General features: G+C 54.1%; 1 protein-coding gene across 9 annotated transcripts in view; it reads right to left on the bottom strand.

The window, feature by feature from the left end:
• Positions 1-527: 527 nt before the first annotated feature.
• The window catches only part of ZNF710 (zinc finger protein 710), a 65,926-nt gene continuing 52,274 nt past the window's right edge, over positions 528-14,179 (bottom strand). For all 9 annotated transcript variants that reach the window (XM_058542454.1, XM_058542455.1, XM_058542457.1 and 6 more), the window contains 4 exons: positions 9,880-11,368; positions 7,579-7,770; positions 6,897-7,071; positions 528-2,813 (listed from right to left, as the gene is read on the bottom strand). In XM_058542454.1, coding sequence (XP_058398437.1) covers positions 2,644-2,813; positions 6,897-7,071; positions 7,579-7,770; positions 9,880-11,340 — 1,998 coding nt within the window. In that variant the 5' untranslated portion in view covers positions 11,341-11,368 and the 3' untranslated portion in view covers positions 528-2,643. The remainder of the gene's footprint in view (positions 2,814-6,896; positions 7,072-7,578; positions 7,771-9,879; positions 11,369-14,179) is intronic.

Genomic DNA, 14,179 nt, shown 5'->3' with positions numbered 1-14,179 from the left:
CCTCCAGGTCCCTGCAGACTGATGCCCCACTGTGTGGTGCCGGGAAGCCTTATTGGGAATTTCTTCTGGGGGAGGGGTGACAACCACGTCCCCAAGAACCATGGAAAGAAGCACCTGCAGCACCTCACTAAAGAATATTCATTTATTTATAATTATTGCTAAGTAAACTTCTTTTTTAAACAGGAACATAAAAACACAGTAGGGCTTTGCACAAGTGGAATTTCTAAACAGTTGGTTTGTGTACATGTCAAAATAAGTTAGAATGGAATTCGTCCAGGAGTTTCCAAGTCACCCGAGAGGCCGCACGCCTCTTTTGGAAAGGTTGGGGAGGACTGAGGACAGGAGCCTTGCCAAGAGCACCCCGGCTCAAATCGTGAGTTGTGCTGTTTCCTTCTCTACGTTTTGCCCAGGTGCAAGGCACAGGGCAGGGGGGCGTTCAAGTATGGAACCTTGCAGAGGGCCACGCTGATGGCAGAGCTTGGGGGGAAGGAGAGCCCCAGCCTGGGGGTCACTTCTCCTGTGGGTTGCCAAGACCAAGGCCACTGTGCTGGCAGGGAGGAGGAGGAGGAGGAGGTACAGGGTTCTTTTTGGTACCAGGGGAGAAAGACGTTGTGGGAAGAGGTAGTTTGCAGGGGATGATGCTTCTGCTCAGCAGGAGAAAATGTCTTCTACAGTGACAGGGTCACTGCCACCTGAGGGTCATCATGGCGGGCACCTGGGAGGCCAGAGGGCCTCGGGGTCTGGAGAGCCACCCTTGGGGAGAGGCTCCTGTGACCCCCAGCCCTCTTGTTTGTTGCCTCTCATTTGCTGCTTTGCACGAGCTCTAGCAGAGAAGGAAGAGGCACCTTGTCCTCCCCTCGGACCTGATCACAGCCACCCTGAGGCCTGCTTGGTCCTTCACTAAGGATTCAGCCTTGGGGGTAGCTGCATTTCAAAGTGGTTATTCCCACCCCTGGCTGTTCCCCCCCTGCCTGGTTTCTGGGCTAAAGCTGGTGGCTTCACCTCCTTCTGTGCCTTTGGGGACGGCCCTGCCTGCCCCTCCCCTCTGAGGCCTCAGGAGGCAAGTGGGCAGGGGCTGCCCCAGCGTTCCTGAATGTGCTGTTTCACTGCCCTGGGCCTGTCTGGGGTTCCAGGGACAGGAGCTGGCATGGGGACAGAGGCAATGAGAGCGGGCAAGCGAGGGAGAGAGCTGCTGGCTGTGCAGAATGGAGCAGCCCTGGCCACTGTGGGGGTGATGCAGAGCGAGTCACCAGCCAGAGGAGCCGGGCAGGGGGTGGAGGGCCTGCCCAGCCCTCCTCTCCTGCCTCTCACTCTGGCCTCCTGAGGCTTCCTGCCAGCAGCCGCACCTCCAGGGCCAGAGCAGCAGTCCCCTCCAGCCAAGCCCTGCCTGGCCAGGACGCTCTGGGTTGGGGAGGCACAAAGCACACACAGCACACAAGAAAACTTCTGTTGGAAAAAAAGAAAATGATCTCCATCAGAAACGATAATAGGCGAGACAGAATTGGAAAGAAGAAAAAATAAATTACGTTTGAAATACCCCATTGCTCAAAAAAATTTTTTTCTCTATGGTCTTCATTTTCCTTTTTAAATATGTTGCTCTTCCCGGGAGCCTGCTGACTCTTGGCTGTCCCATCCTCAAAATGGATACTTGTTTTAGGAAAATACTCCACTCCCCTCCCCCCATTCAGGTGGTCCTTGGCTTCCTCTGAGGACAGCCCCCCATGATCCCGTCACTGTGCCCTGCCCCTCACTCAGGGGGGCCCAGTTAGTATGTGCCTGATGCAGGGCACGTCCCAGCTTTGTTCACACTGGGGGATCCTGGTGTGGTAGCCCAGTTGAAGACAGAATGGATGACATTTGTTGAAATCCACTTTAGGGACACCTACTTCCAAACAGGGCTGTAAGATGGGGGCCTTCTGGGGGTTGGCTGGAGAGGGCATTAGCTGGGGGCTGGGCTACACCCCGCTTTCCTAAGGCCAGGACTGAGGCTGCATGCACGCCTGGCTTGAGGAGAGCACGGGAGGCACCAGGAGGTAGAAGGCAGAGGGCCCTGCCTGGCTGTCCGTGACAGGGTGGGGAAAGGGGCTCTAGGGCCTGGGCTTTTCTGAGCCCAGGGGCTGGTGGGGGGTGGGGGGGGCAGTGCTGACTAGCACAGGAGCTCACACATCCCTAGAGGCAGGAGTTGGTCCAGAGGAGGAACAAGGCATGGCTCAGTGATCTCTTCCTCCAGCGTCAGGACCCTGAGGAGCCATCGGGAATGCCCTGCCCACACTAGCTGCCCCAGCTCTGCTGGGCCTGGAGAGACCTGAGAACCTGTGCCCTTGTGACTAGTCCCCAAATGGCCCCCCTCAGCTTTCTCCCACCCTCCCACAGCAGCAGGCAAAGGAGACCCAGACCCGGCCTCCTGTATTATCCTTCCTTCCCTGGAATGCTGGGGCCTGTGCCTGGTTCACAGCTGAGGCCAGTAGTACAGTCTCCATTTGGTCTAAAAGTCCCTAGTGGTGCAAACGACTCGGTGGGAGGGGAGGGCTCAGGACAGTGGGGCAGTAGCTTGTTCTCAGCTGCAGGAGGTGCACCCGCAGCCCATGGGTCTCACCCCCACACCCTAGGCCCTCCTCGCCCCTTCTGGCGGCCCGGCTTGTGCTATAGCACATTGTAGTAGGCCATCTCCTTCATGGCCTGTTCAGTGAGGACGCTGGCCTCGGCACTGCTGTCTACACTGGCGTAGGTGTAGGCATTCTCCTCGAAGTCTTCCATCTCCTGCTGGCCATCAAGCTCAGACGGGTCGGTGCCTGTCAGCTCCATCATGGGGTCTGCAAAAGAAGGGCACAGTTAGGCCTGGATGCTGCCTTGTGGGGAGAGCCAATCACTCCCACACAGGAAGCAGATGACCCTTCTAAAGAAAAGACTTCCCAGGCATTGCTTCCAGAGAATTCTCAGCTGCCTGTCTGCCTTCCTGCTCTGGGAGGTCCCAGGCTCCTGTGGCTTCTCAGACGGGTCACTAGATCTGAATCCTAAAGGTGTGTGTGTGCAGGGTGGGTGCAGGCCCGGCCTTGAACTCTTCTTTGGGTCAAGCCTCTATTGCCCCTCCTAAGACACTAAGTCCCACTTCCGTATTCTCTACAATGTCTCTCACGGGTCCTATGACCAGTAGGCATTTGCCATATGAAAGGCTGCTGCATTACATCCCCTCTCTGCAGCACCACTCATCCAGCACCTACTGCATGCAGGCACTTCACACCCATGGCCTCGGGAGTGCTCGCAGCAACCCCATTTAGGAGATCAAAAGGAAGTTCAGAGAGGTTAATCAGCTTGCCAAAGGGCACCAGCAAGTGCTGTTGTTTTGATCCACTGTGCCACTTTGCCTCAAATGGCTGGAGAGAGCTGGTTCTCTGACCTCCTGCCAGCGTTAGTGCTTTAAACCAGTTCTACCTGGTGGTCTCCCTGGGCCTTGCTTGTCAAGGACAAACACACACCGAGGTTAACAAAGATGCATGAGGCAAAAACTCTAAGAGGCCTCTTGTAATTTTATCAAGTAGAAATCCTATTATAAAGCTCTTAGTGTTAGAACAAAAGCCAGATGCAGAACTCTACGGAGGAGGCCTGGGGCTGCCTTCCTATGACAAGCAGAGGGAGGGAGGCCTGGGTCTGATCTGGGGACCCTGGGAGGCTGGCTGGCAGGGACTGTGGCTGTGCCCTCATGTGCGTTCTGCCCTGTCTACCTAGGAGATGCGATGTGTTTTGGGGAGAAACAAACTCAGCCCAGGGTGTAGCCCTGATAAGTCTAAGGCAGGGTTTTTCAGTTTGGGCACTACTAGCATTTGGGGCCATAATTCTTTGTGCTGAGGGGCACTGTAGGATGTGCATAGTGGGAGGTTCAGCAGCACCCCTGGCCTCTACCAGCTTTAGACATCAGTAGCATCATGCCAGTTGTGACAACCGAAAATGTCTCTAGACTTGGCCAAATGTCCCCAGGAGGCAAACACATCCCCACTTGAGAACCACTGGTCTAAGGGTAATCCCACTCCTTGCCATTGAGTGGTTCTGGAATAGGCATGGGATCCAATTCTAGCCAATGAATCATGAAGAAAGGCCTGCTAGTGAGTTCTTGGAATGCTCTCATTGGTTTCATAGAGCAAAGGGGAATAGGCTGTTACTCTCCCACTGGATATGAACTAGGAAGCACATTGCCCTGAAGGCCACTGGCAGCCATCTTGTGACCATGAGGCAAATCATAGCTAATGCTGTGGAGAGACAGGGGAGCCTCACCCTGATGTCATTGTTAGAGGGGCTGAATCAGCTGACTCTGAAAATGGGCTGGACTTCAAGTCATTTCTTAGTCTATTTCCTTATTGTTTAAGCTAGTCTGACTGTGGTGTCTATTATGTGTGCCCAGAGCATCCGACACACTGGGTCTTCCTCACTTTATAAAACAAGGCTAACTGTCCCAAATTTTATAGACCCTAGGCTGTTTCTTCCTCGAATCCTAGTTCCACACCCTGATATCATACAGCTGATTAGAAACAAGCTAAATAGAGCACTCTGGGAAAATTTCTACCTCTGGATCTCTGTAAACCCCCCTTTGTTTATCTTTATTAACTCTATTGGTCCTGTCCAGTTGATCCCAGGAAATAGTCTGTACCATTTTTTACAAGGACATTGATCTGGCTCCCAAATGACAATCCTGTAGTTTATTAGGTGGTTCCATCTAGAGCGTATGCTCCCTTCCTCCTGCACAAGCGTCAGGCCTGGGCTTCTCAGATCAAGGTTACACGTGAGAGGCAGGCGGACTTGGGTCTGGGCCGTTCCAGTGCCGTTACTGCTTTCCTCTCTGTCATCTGTACAGTCAGGAAGAAGCAGTCCTCTGCACCCTGCTTCCTGGCCTCAGGGAGAAAGAGCCTGCGCCTTAACTGCCCCCTGGGGGCAAGGTGTGCAGGAGCAGCTATTTCCAAAAGGACAGGTTCTGCTCCAGTCCCTCCGGTGGTTAGATACAGCACAGGTCCGCTAGAGCAGTGGCTCTTAAACTCCACTGCACATAGAATGACCTCGAGCGCTTAGAGAGATCCTGCTTCTAGGCCAGGTGCCAGATCGATCACATCTGAATCTCTGGGGTTGAGACTCAGGCATCAGCATTTAAAGTTCCCCAGGTGCTTCCAATGTGCCGCCAAGTTTGAGAACGAGTCCTCTAGAGTCTAGATCAAGGGTCTCAAAGTGAGGTCTCTGACCAGCAGCTTCGGTAGCATCTGGGAACGTGCTGGAAACGCAAATTCTCTGAGCCCACCCCAGACCTACAGAATCCAGCTCTGGGGGGAGGCCCAGCAATTTGTTGTCACAGGCTTCCACATGATTCCGATGCACACTGAGGTTTGCAAACCACCACTCCAGTTCCACGCTTCTCAAACTTCACTGTGCACACAAATCACCTGGGATCTTTCTGAAATGCAAATCCTGATTCGGTAGGTCTGGGACAGGGCTGTGCCTGTGTTTCTAGCAAGAGCCCAAGTGCTGCCAATATTGCTGGTTCTCGTCCCGCATTTTGAGGAGGAAGGGGCTACAGAGAGCATTTACATGCAGCCAACAGGGTTTCATCCTCACCACGAGAATAGAAAACCAAAGACACCTGTTTCTTTCAGAAAACCCAGGTCATTACTGGTCAGCTGCTGCAAAACCAAGTCAGGGTTGTTGCAGCCAGCCCCTAACATCTGATCGACGGGTAGTGAGTAATCTCATAATGGCAAGTGAACTCCTCTGGTTACTGTCGAGGCACATTCCCAGCTAGTTGGTCTTAGAAGGAGCATCAGAGAGTCAAATAGCTCCAGACTGTACAAGGAGCCTTCCTGAAGTGCCATTGGCTCCTCCCTCCTGTAGAATCTCTAAAGCGCCTCCTCCCCACAATAAGGCCAGAGAGACTAAAGTTTTTCCACTACTGATGAGTGTTGAGGGAAGACGCTGTCACTAATGCTTAGGGATATTATAACAGCCCATGAAACATCTACCAACTGTAGAGGTGAGGACCCTCTCTTGAGTACTTGGGTTACATTCTCTTTGGCAGGCACTATGAGGAGTGTGACTGACTGTGTTACACTCTTTGCCTTGGCTGCTGGGAAGCTCAGAGCTTCCCTCTGCATGTCCATTGGACCTCCCATGGTGCACCTGGAATTGTGACCTTACCTGGCTCTCCTTTATCTTTCCAGTTGCCATTTTTCCCTTTTGTTACTTTCTTTCCCATCCATTTATTTATTTATTTATTTTTGTGAGGAAGATCAGCCCTGTGCTAACATCTGCCAATCCTCCTTTTTTTTTTGCTGAGTAAGACTGGCCCTGGGCTAACATCTGTGCCCATCTTCCTCCATTTTATATGGGACGCCGCCACATCATGGCTTGCCAAGCAGTGCGTCGATGCACGCCCGGGATCCGAACTGGAAAACCCCATGTACTTAACCACTTGCACCACCGGGCCGGCCCCCCCATCCATTTATTTTAAATGTCATCTCATAGTAATGAGATAAAGTGTCTGTCACCTCTTGTGTGTTGTGGTCTAGCATGAGTTACCTTACTTCTCTGTCCTTCAGTTTCTGCATCTGTAGAATGGGGATAACAACAGGAACAACCTCTGTGAGGGTCCTGTGAGTTAATAAAGGCCTGGCACACAGTTAGCAGTTAACTGTTTATTATTATTGTTTATGTGAGCCCACTTAAGTCCTTTGAAGAATACACGACTATCCCATCATTATCACTATGATGGTCCTCCAGGGTGCCCCCTCCCCAGACCTGGGCCCACCCCAATGAGGTGTCAGGCCTGGCCAGCCTCCCCAACCCCCTGACTGGACAGGAGGCTCCTGCGTGTGAGATGGTGGTACCGCTCCTGCTCCGTCCACTGCGCATGGCCCACCCACCTTGGCTGTCCAGGCCGATGTCCATGACGCCGTGCTTGACCTTCATGTGCCGGCTCAGGTTGCCCTTGAGGTTAAACTTGCTGGAGCAGTAGGGGCACTTGAAGGGCTTGCTGCCCGCGTGCAGGTGCATGTGGCCCAGCAGGTTGTACATGCGGTTGAAGGACTTCCCGCACACCTGGAACACAGCATCCTCAGCCCATGGGGATCCCGGCCTCCCAACCCCCAGCCCACTCCCTCCTCCACGGCTGGGCTGGAATCCCATTTGTTATGGACAGCACTCGCTTTGTCCTTTCCTGTGTGACCCCAGAGGCCCAAGAGGCAGAACCGAGCCACTCCTCGCTGGTCACTGTTCCTACGGGTCCGCCCCACTCTCTCTGAGCTGGAGTTATCAAAACCCAGGGCTCAGATCTCCGACTGCACTGAGGCCCATGCCTGGGCTCTTTCCCCGTGGCTGCACTGTGACCTTCACCCCCCTCCCAACTCTGAAAAAACACAACTTCAGCAGCTTGTGGGATCTGAACCCCCCCTGCCCACGCCAACCCCCAAAGCCCAGGCAGCTTCACTCAGCCAAGGTCCCTTGCCCGCACTGGCCAGGCCGGCTCTCGTTGGGTCTCAACTGCTGTGGCCATGCTGCCTCCAGGCCACCGTGGGGAAGTCCTGCCTTGGCCCAACGGCCTGGTACCTTGCATTTGAATGGCTTCACAGGCGAGTGGACAATCATGTGAGTCTTGAGGGTCTGCTTCTGCACGAAGGTCTTGAAGCAGATGTGGCACTGGTAGGGCCGGACGCTGGTGTGGATCAGCATGTGCCGCTTCATGTTGGCCTGCAGGGTAAACTCCCGGCCGCACACCTCGCACTTGAACTCCTTCACGCCCTGCGGGGGTGGGGGGGTGCTCAGGGGCATGCAACTGGCACGGCCTCTGGAAGTGTGTGTGTGTGTGTGTGTGTGTGTGGACCACAGCGTCAGAGTGTGTGCGCAGCTTCTGGGAAATAACTTCCTGGGGGGTTCCAAACACGGACCACTTGTTTAAAACCACTGGGAGAATGTTGGGGCAGAGCCACTTACTCCAGGAAGCCTTCCAGTATTAGGCAGAGATTAGCTGGGCCATACTGGTCCTACCCACACACCTGCTGTCTCCTGCTCATCTGAGCAGGTGTCCACGAAGGTCTATACCAAGGCAATTGTGTTCATTCATCCACCGGAGCCCACCCACGTACCCCCAGAGAGAGAGCTTTCCAAGCTTCCCTGGTGACAAGAATCACCTGTAGTTCTTGAACATATAGGTGCTCAGGCTGCTCCCTGGAGATTCCCATTCAGTGGGTGCAGGAGTTTTTAATCTCAGCAGGTCCCCCAGGTGATTCTTATCATTGATGAAGTTTGGGACACTCAGCCCCAAGGAGACAAGGACTCAGGGGACAGCCCTCTGGTTTGGACTGTCAGCATACTTTTCCACGGTCTGGAGGTGACCCCTAGAGCAGGATAAGGTGCTGTGTGCACAGGGGGTCCAATTTATTCTCAGCAGGGGAGAGGTAGGACACAAGTTGAGAGCTGATTCTCTTTGCTGAGTAATTCACTAGAACCCCAGTGGTACAGACACGTCTCTGTGGTCACAGCTGCTGTCCCAACTGCTTGTTTGGTGCAAAGTCTCATGTTATAACTTAATGGTTCCCATGTCAATTTCTTTCAGCAGACAGGCCGGATCACGTGTCTTGTGTAGTCACCGGACACATGGAAGCTGTGCATGACCACCAGGGGGCGCTGCCCTGTGGGAGCTCCCTCTAAGTGGCTGATGTGCACACTGTACAAATTTAGGCTAATGATAGGGATGTTTTCAATTTTATTAGCCTTTGATTTTTGCTTTCAGCTTTTTTTCACAGTTTTACTTATCTTTTAACACTTTGAGGACTTTGTGGGGATTTTTAAGGTCTCTAGTAGAGAAGAAAGATGGCACATAGATAGCACATGTTAATTATCACTTTCCACTCTCACCCCCTGCAAACATTAATAATCAATCATCTGGTTTTACAGCCAGGCCCAGATTCAGCTTCAGAATCCTTCTTAACACTGCACTCTAGGCAGTTACACCAATTGACTGGAGGAACACCTGCAACAAAACCTACAAATCATCTTTGTTCTGGCAGAAAAGGGTCCCAGGGCTGGGGAAGGCCAGATTCCTGGCCTGGCAGACTAGTGCTCCCCACTCACTGCAGTGTCCTCTGGGAGAGGTAAGGACACACGTTTGACCTAGAGCATCTCTAAGGCTGCCATTATGGAGAGAGGAAGCTCTACGCACATTCAGCTTCAAAGCATGAAGTTGGTTGGATTTAGGGTAGAAACCATGCGCAGGCCAAGCCCCAGAGTGGCACTGTGGGACCTGAGAGTGATCAGACAGCGGTGCTCAATTTTCCATCACCACAAACCACTTTGCCTAGTTTAGCCATATTCTAGAACCAACTAGACTTTTCCATGACAAATATTTTTCCTTACATTTATGCCCTTTAAAAATGAAATATATTCAGCTTTTTCCTAAAGGGAAGTCACAGGTTTTGGATCACAAGGAGCAAAAGAAGCCCTCTGGACTTCTGACCATCTTATCCATCTCCCCGTGGCATCCTGGCCATGGTCCTCCATCTATAAAATAGGGAGGGTAGGTGACTTCAGTGATTCTCCAACTGTATTCCTTGGGTCCTGCAAGGGTTCCTTAAACATTTCATCCAAAAAAATTGTTTTAATAAGTAAGGTTTTTACTATTTAAAAAACTAACTTCAATTCTATTTTTTTCTAATACTCATAAAAATAAATATGTAACTATAGAAATAAGAAATGTGCACATGTGTACCACCTATATTACAGCCTCAGTGATCTCATCTGGGACTTCGGGAGGCACTGGATGGAGGCATGGCAGGAGCAGGCAGAGCCTGAGGTGGAACAGTCCCCACGGGCCACGCCGTGCAGGAGGGGGGCCCGCGCAGGCGGCCTTACCTTGTGCGTGAGCGAGTGCTGCTTGAGGTGGTGGATCTGGCTGAACTCCATGCCGCACTCCGTGCACACGAAGGGCCGCACGTTCTGGTGCTTGAGCATGTGGTTCTGCAGCTGGCTGCGGTAGTGGAAGGACTTGTCGCACTGGAGGCACTGGTAGAGGGTGGGGCCCTGGTGGGAGGCCAGGTGGCGCTTGAGCTGGGTCAGGGTGGAGAAGTCCAGGCCACACTCGACACAGACGTGGCAGCGGCCGCTCTCGTGCTTCACTTCGTGGGCCTTGAGCTCGCTGGGGTAGGCAAAGCCACGGCCACAGAAGTGGCAGCTGTACGGCTTGACCTCCGAGTGCAGCAGCATGTGGCGCTTGAGGTGGCTGGTCTGCGTGAAGGCCTTCTGGCACACCTGGCACTTGTGGGGCCGGGTGCCCTGGTGCGTCAGCAGGTGTGTCTGCAGGTGGCTGGGCTGCTTGAAGAGCTTGCTGCAGTGCGGGCACGAGTGCGGCTTGATGCCGTTGTGGCCCAGGATGTGCGTGACCAGGTTGTACTTGGACGTGTAGGACTTCTCGCACATGCGACACTGCCAGCGCTTCTGGCGGTCGCCCGCCTCCACCAGGTAGGAGTCGTCGATCTGCACGTTGATGTCCAGCCGGTCCAGCTGGGCCTTCTTGTGGCGCTCCACTGTCGAGCCTGCCACGTCCGCCTCAAACTCGCTCGCCTCCTGCCACACGAAGCCCTGCTCCGGCTTCACGGGCTCCGGGGCCTCCAGGGTGGGGGCCTCAGGGTCACTCAGGGGGGCCAGGTGGGCCGGCTCGAAGCCGCACTCCGAGGGCAAGGACTCCGGCCCGGGCAGCGCCATGCCGGGCTCAGGGAAGCCGTTCGGGGCCGGGTCGGGGAAGCGGGGGTCGTAGGGGGCCGCGTCCAGCTCTGGCCGGGGGGCCCGGGGCAGGTGCCGCAGCGGCCGGGGCTTGCGGCTGAAGGCGCTGAGGTCAATCATCTTGACAGCGCTGCTCTGCACGAGAGCCTCACAGCCGCCACTGGCCGCTGCGGCAGGGGCCTCCGCAGGACCCGCATCCTTGTCCTCGCCAGGCACAGACACCTCATAGACCTCCTGCTCCTCCGCCTCCTCCACCTTCTCGAACTTGACCTTAGGCACCAGGCGCACGGGTGGCCGCGTCTTCCGCCGGGTGTGCTTCTCGAAGGCCGCCTCCACCTCCAGCACCTCCTCCTCCGCCGGCTCCTCCAGGGCCCGCCCATTGCAGGCCAGCTGGTAGACGTCGGGGCCAGGGGGCCTGGGCTCCCCTGTGGCCACCCCAGCCAGCTCAGGCCCCAGGTCTGGGTAGAAGGCTTCGGCGCTTATGGTGGCTCCAAAGAGCTCATTTTCCGAGACCAGGCCCAGCACGGCAGCCTGAGCCAAGGACAGCACCACCACGGCATCCGTCTGTGTCCCTGAGTCCATAAAGCCCTCCATCCCGCAGCGGCTGGCTAGGAGGGCATCGCTGTGGGGGGAGAAGGGAACGTCAATACTGCTGGCTCAGTGCTGCACAGACAGACAACAGACACACATTCAGCAAGGGCTCGGCTAATGCCGGGTATGTCTGTCCCTGACAGCTTTCTACTCCTGCCTTGGGAACAGGACACGCTAATTATGGGGAGCAGTGACACCCTCTGTGTATCTGACCATCTCCTCCATCTCCCTATGGGATCCTGGGTAAGCCCCGCCCCCTTGCTGGCCTCAGTCTTCCCATCTGTGAAACACGGAGGGTGGATTTCCTCAGTGGTTCTCAAACCGTGTTCCACACATCCTTCAGGATCCGAATCAAAATTCGGATTCAAAATTGCAAAAAATAAAGATTCTTCTATTTTAAAAACCTATCCACTTAAATGTAATATAGACCGCATTCCAACACATTCAGTAGCCCCACTGGCTTTGTTGCCAAGGTAATTAATTTTGCATAGACCTTGAGACTGTACAGTGAGGTGTTAAACAACTGTTACCATTTGTAACGGCTTGGCCATATAAATAAGGTGTTTTTGTTTTTCAAAAAAATATATATTGGGCAAAAACAAGGCAACACAAAAATAAATTAGGTGGTGAGGCTGCTTTCAGACGGCAGTTCCCACCCATAAGCCCTGATGCTAAGTGTCTGTGTCTATCACAACAGGTCACTGTTCTTGATTAGCTAAATGGTATACATTTAAGTATGTAAATGTATACTGATTATAACATAGCTTTTATCTGATTTGTACACTGGAATTCCATGTACGATCTGATTTGAAAGAAGGGCTCCGTGACAGCTAACATGTTTGAGACAACCGTCTGAAATGAATGCTAAAACTGGTTCCCAGGTTCACAGTCACGCTCTCTTGATCTAACAGGTTCTTCTAAAACAGCCAATGTGCCCACCTGTCCAGGTCCAGACTGCAGGCACATTGGCTTCCTGCCTTCCTTGTGCTTACTCGTGCAGCTTAGCTTTGCACACGGGTCCCCCACCCCGAGTGCCCTTTCCCCCACTCCACTGAGCTCCTGGCTCCTCCCACCAGCCTCCTAGGCTTCCCTCAAATTCCACCTGTTCCTGGGGCTCCCCAGGACTATGGTGGCACAGAGAGCAGTGGGCCCCGGATGTGGGAGGGCCTCCTCCCTGGCCTCGGATACTCATCATGATTGTACCCCCGCCCCCGGCTCGGCGCCCGGCATATCGGAGGCTCCATAAGGAAGAGGACAGACATTACTGGGTGGCTCCTGCCTGCTTCGCCCCCTCTCCTCCCAGGAACGGGGTCAGGCGCATGGCCCGACGACGGTGGCCCTTCCTCAGGAAACCGGCGCCTGGCCTGGTGTCTCCCTTCCCCCACGGCCAGTGGAGCTTCCCCTTCCTGAAGCCGGCTAAAAATAAAATACCCTAGACAGGAATTCAGCCTCCTTGAAAAGGACACTCAAGATTAAACTATGAAGCTGAAAGTGGGGCTCTCAGGAAGAGGTCAGATGGAACAAAACCTCTGACACGGGGTTCAGGGTCCATCTGGAACGGGCTAGAGGGGCTAAACCTGATTCAGAGACCATTCCCACCCCCCTGTTGGAAAGAGCACTCAACTGGGAGTCAGGCATCTTGGCCACAAGTCTCAGCCCTGTCATTTACAAGTGACTAAGCAAAGTCACTTCCGTGCCTCAGTTTCCCCATCTAATACATGGGGATGAAAACACCTACCCATGGAAGGGTTGTGAGAGCCCTGAGGTCATAAAGTAGGTGAAGGGGCTTACTTAATACTAAAGCCCTCACCAAATGTAGAGAAGCACTGTTATTAGTTTGCTCAGATCTCTGGAAGAGGCCTTTTCTGATGAAAGCCACAGAGCTGAGATTTCTCCATTCTAGGCCCCAAATTCAGCAAAGGTTTGCATGAATCTGCAGACATCCTCTGGGGACCAAGAACTTATTCGTTCATTTATTTGTGCAACAAGTATCTGCTGACTCCCTGCTATGGGTGAGGCCCTGTGCTCGGAGAGGCAGGGCAGAGGAGGCAGGGTCCCTGCCGCCTGGAGGCCACAGAGGAGACCGCTGTGCCCACCACAGGCACCCCGCGGGGAAGCGTTGCTGCCTCGGGTTGCAGCGGCTTGTCTGACATGGCGCCCAGCAGTACCCAGAGGCAGCCCTCATGTCTGCTGTGCGTTTGAGCAAACGACAAACTCGGCATTTTTTTCTAGACTTCCCCAAAGGCAGGGCCAGCAGAGGGGAGGAACTGACCCTCGACAGCGGAGCCCATGCTGGGGACTTGGCCCTGGATTCTGAGTCCAAACCCAGGCTTTGCCCTTTTCTAGCTCGGGCACATCCCGCCATGTCCTGAGCCTCAGTTTCCTCATCTCTATGAAGGGGGACGCAAGCGGTGCCTGACTCATGTGTCGTGAAGAGATGGGGTCAGGTTGTCAGTATGGATGTCAGTTCCCTTCCTTTCCTTTCCTCCTCAGCCCCAGTACCTGGCACCACGCCTCTCCTCGTAACCTCAAGGGAACGGGAGCAAAGAAACTGTCAACACGGCTCCATCGGCAGAGGAACCAGTGAAAAGTTAGGCAGCACTTGCCAGTGGGAGCCGGCGCCCAGGTCTGGCGTGGTCCTCCACAGGGAGGATCACTGTGTAATTTACCATCCCTGTCAGGAGGGACCTGCTAAGTGTGAAAGGGGCCACTCCTAACAATCACACCAGGACCTCAGGTGCAAGCCAAGCCTTGCACCCGTCAACCACGTGAACCCTCCCCATGGGTACAGGCAGGCGGTTTCGACTTTGGGGCTGAGGATTGGAGAAGGTGTTTCTGTGTC

This window comes from Diceros bicornis, chromosome 5 (genome assembly GCF_020826845.1).
Source record: "Diceros bicornis minor isolate mBicDic1 chromosome 5, mDicBic1.mat.cur, whole genome shotgun sequence".
NCBI lineage: Eukaryota > Metazoa > Chordata > Mammalia > Perissodactyla > Rhinocerotidae > Diceros > Diceros bicornis.
Note: the sequence above shows the minus strand (reverse complement) of the source record. Positions and strands in the feature narration are given on the sequence as shown.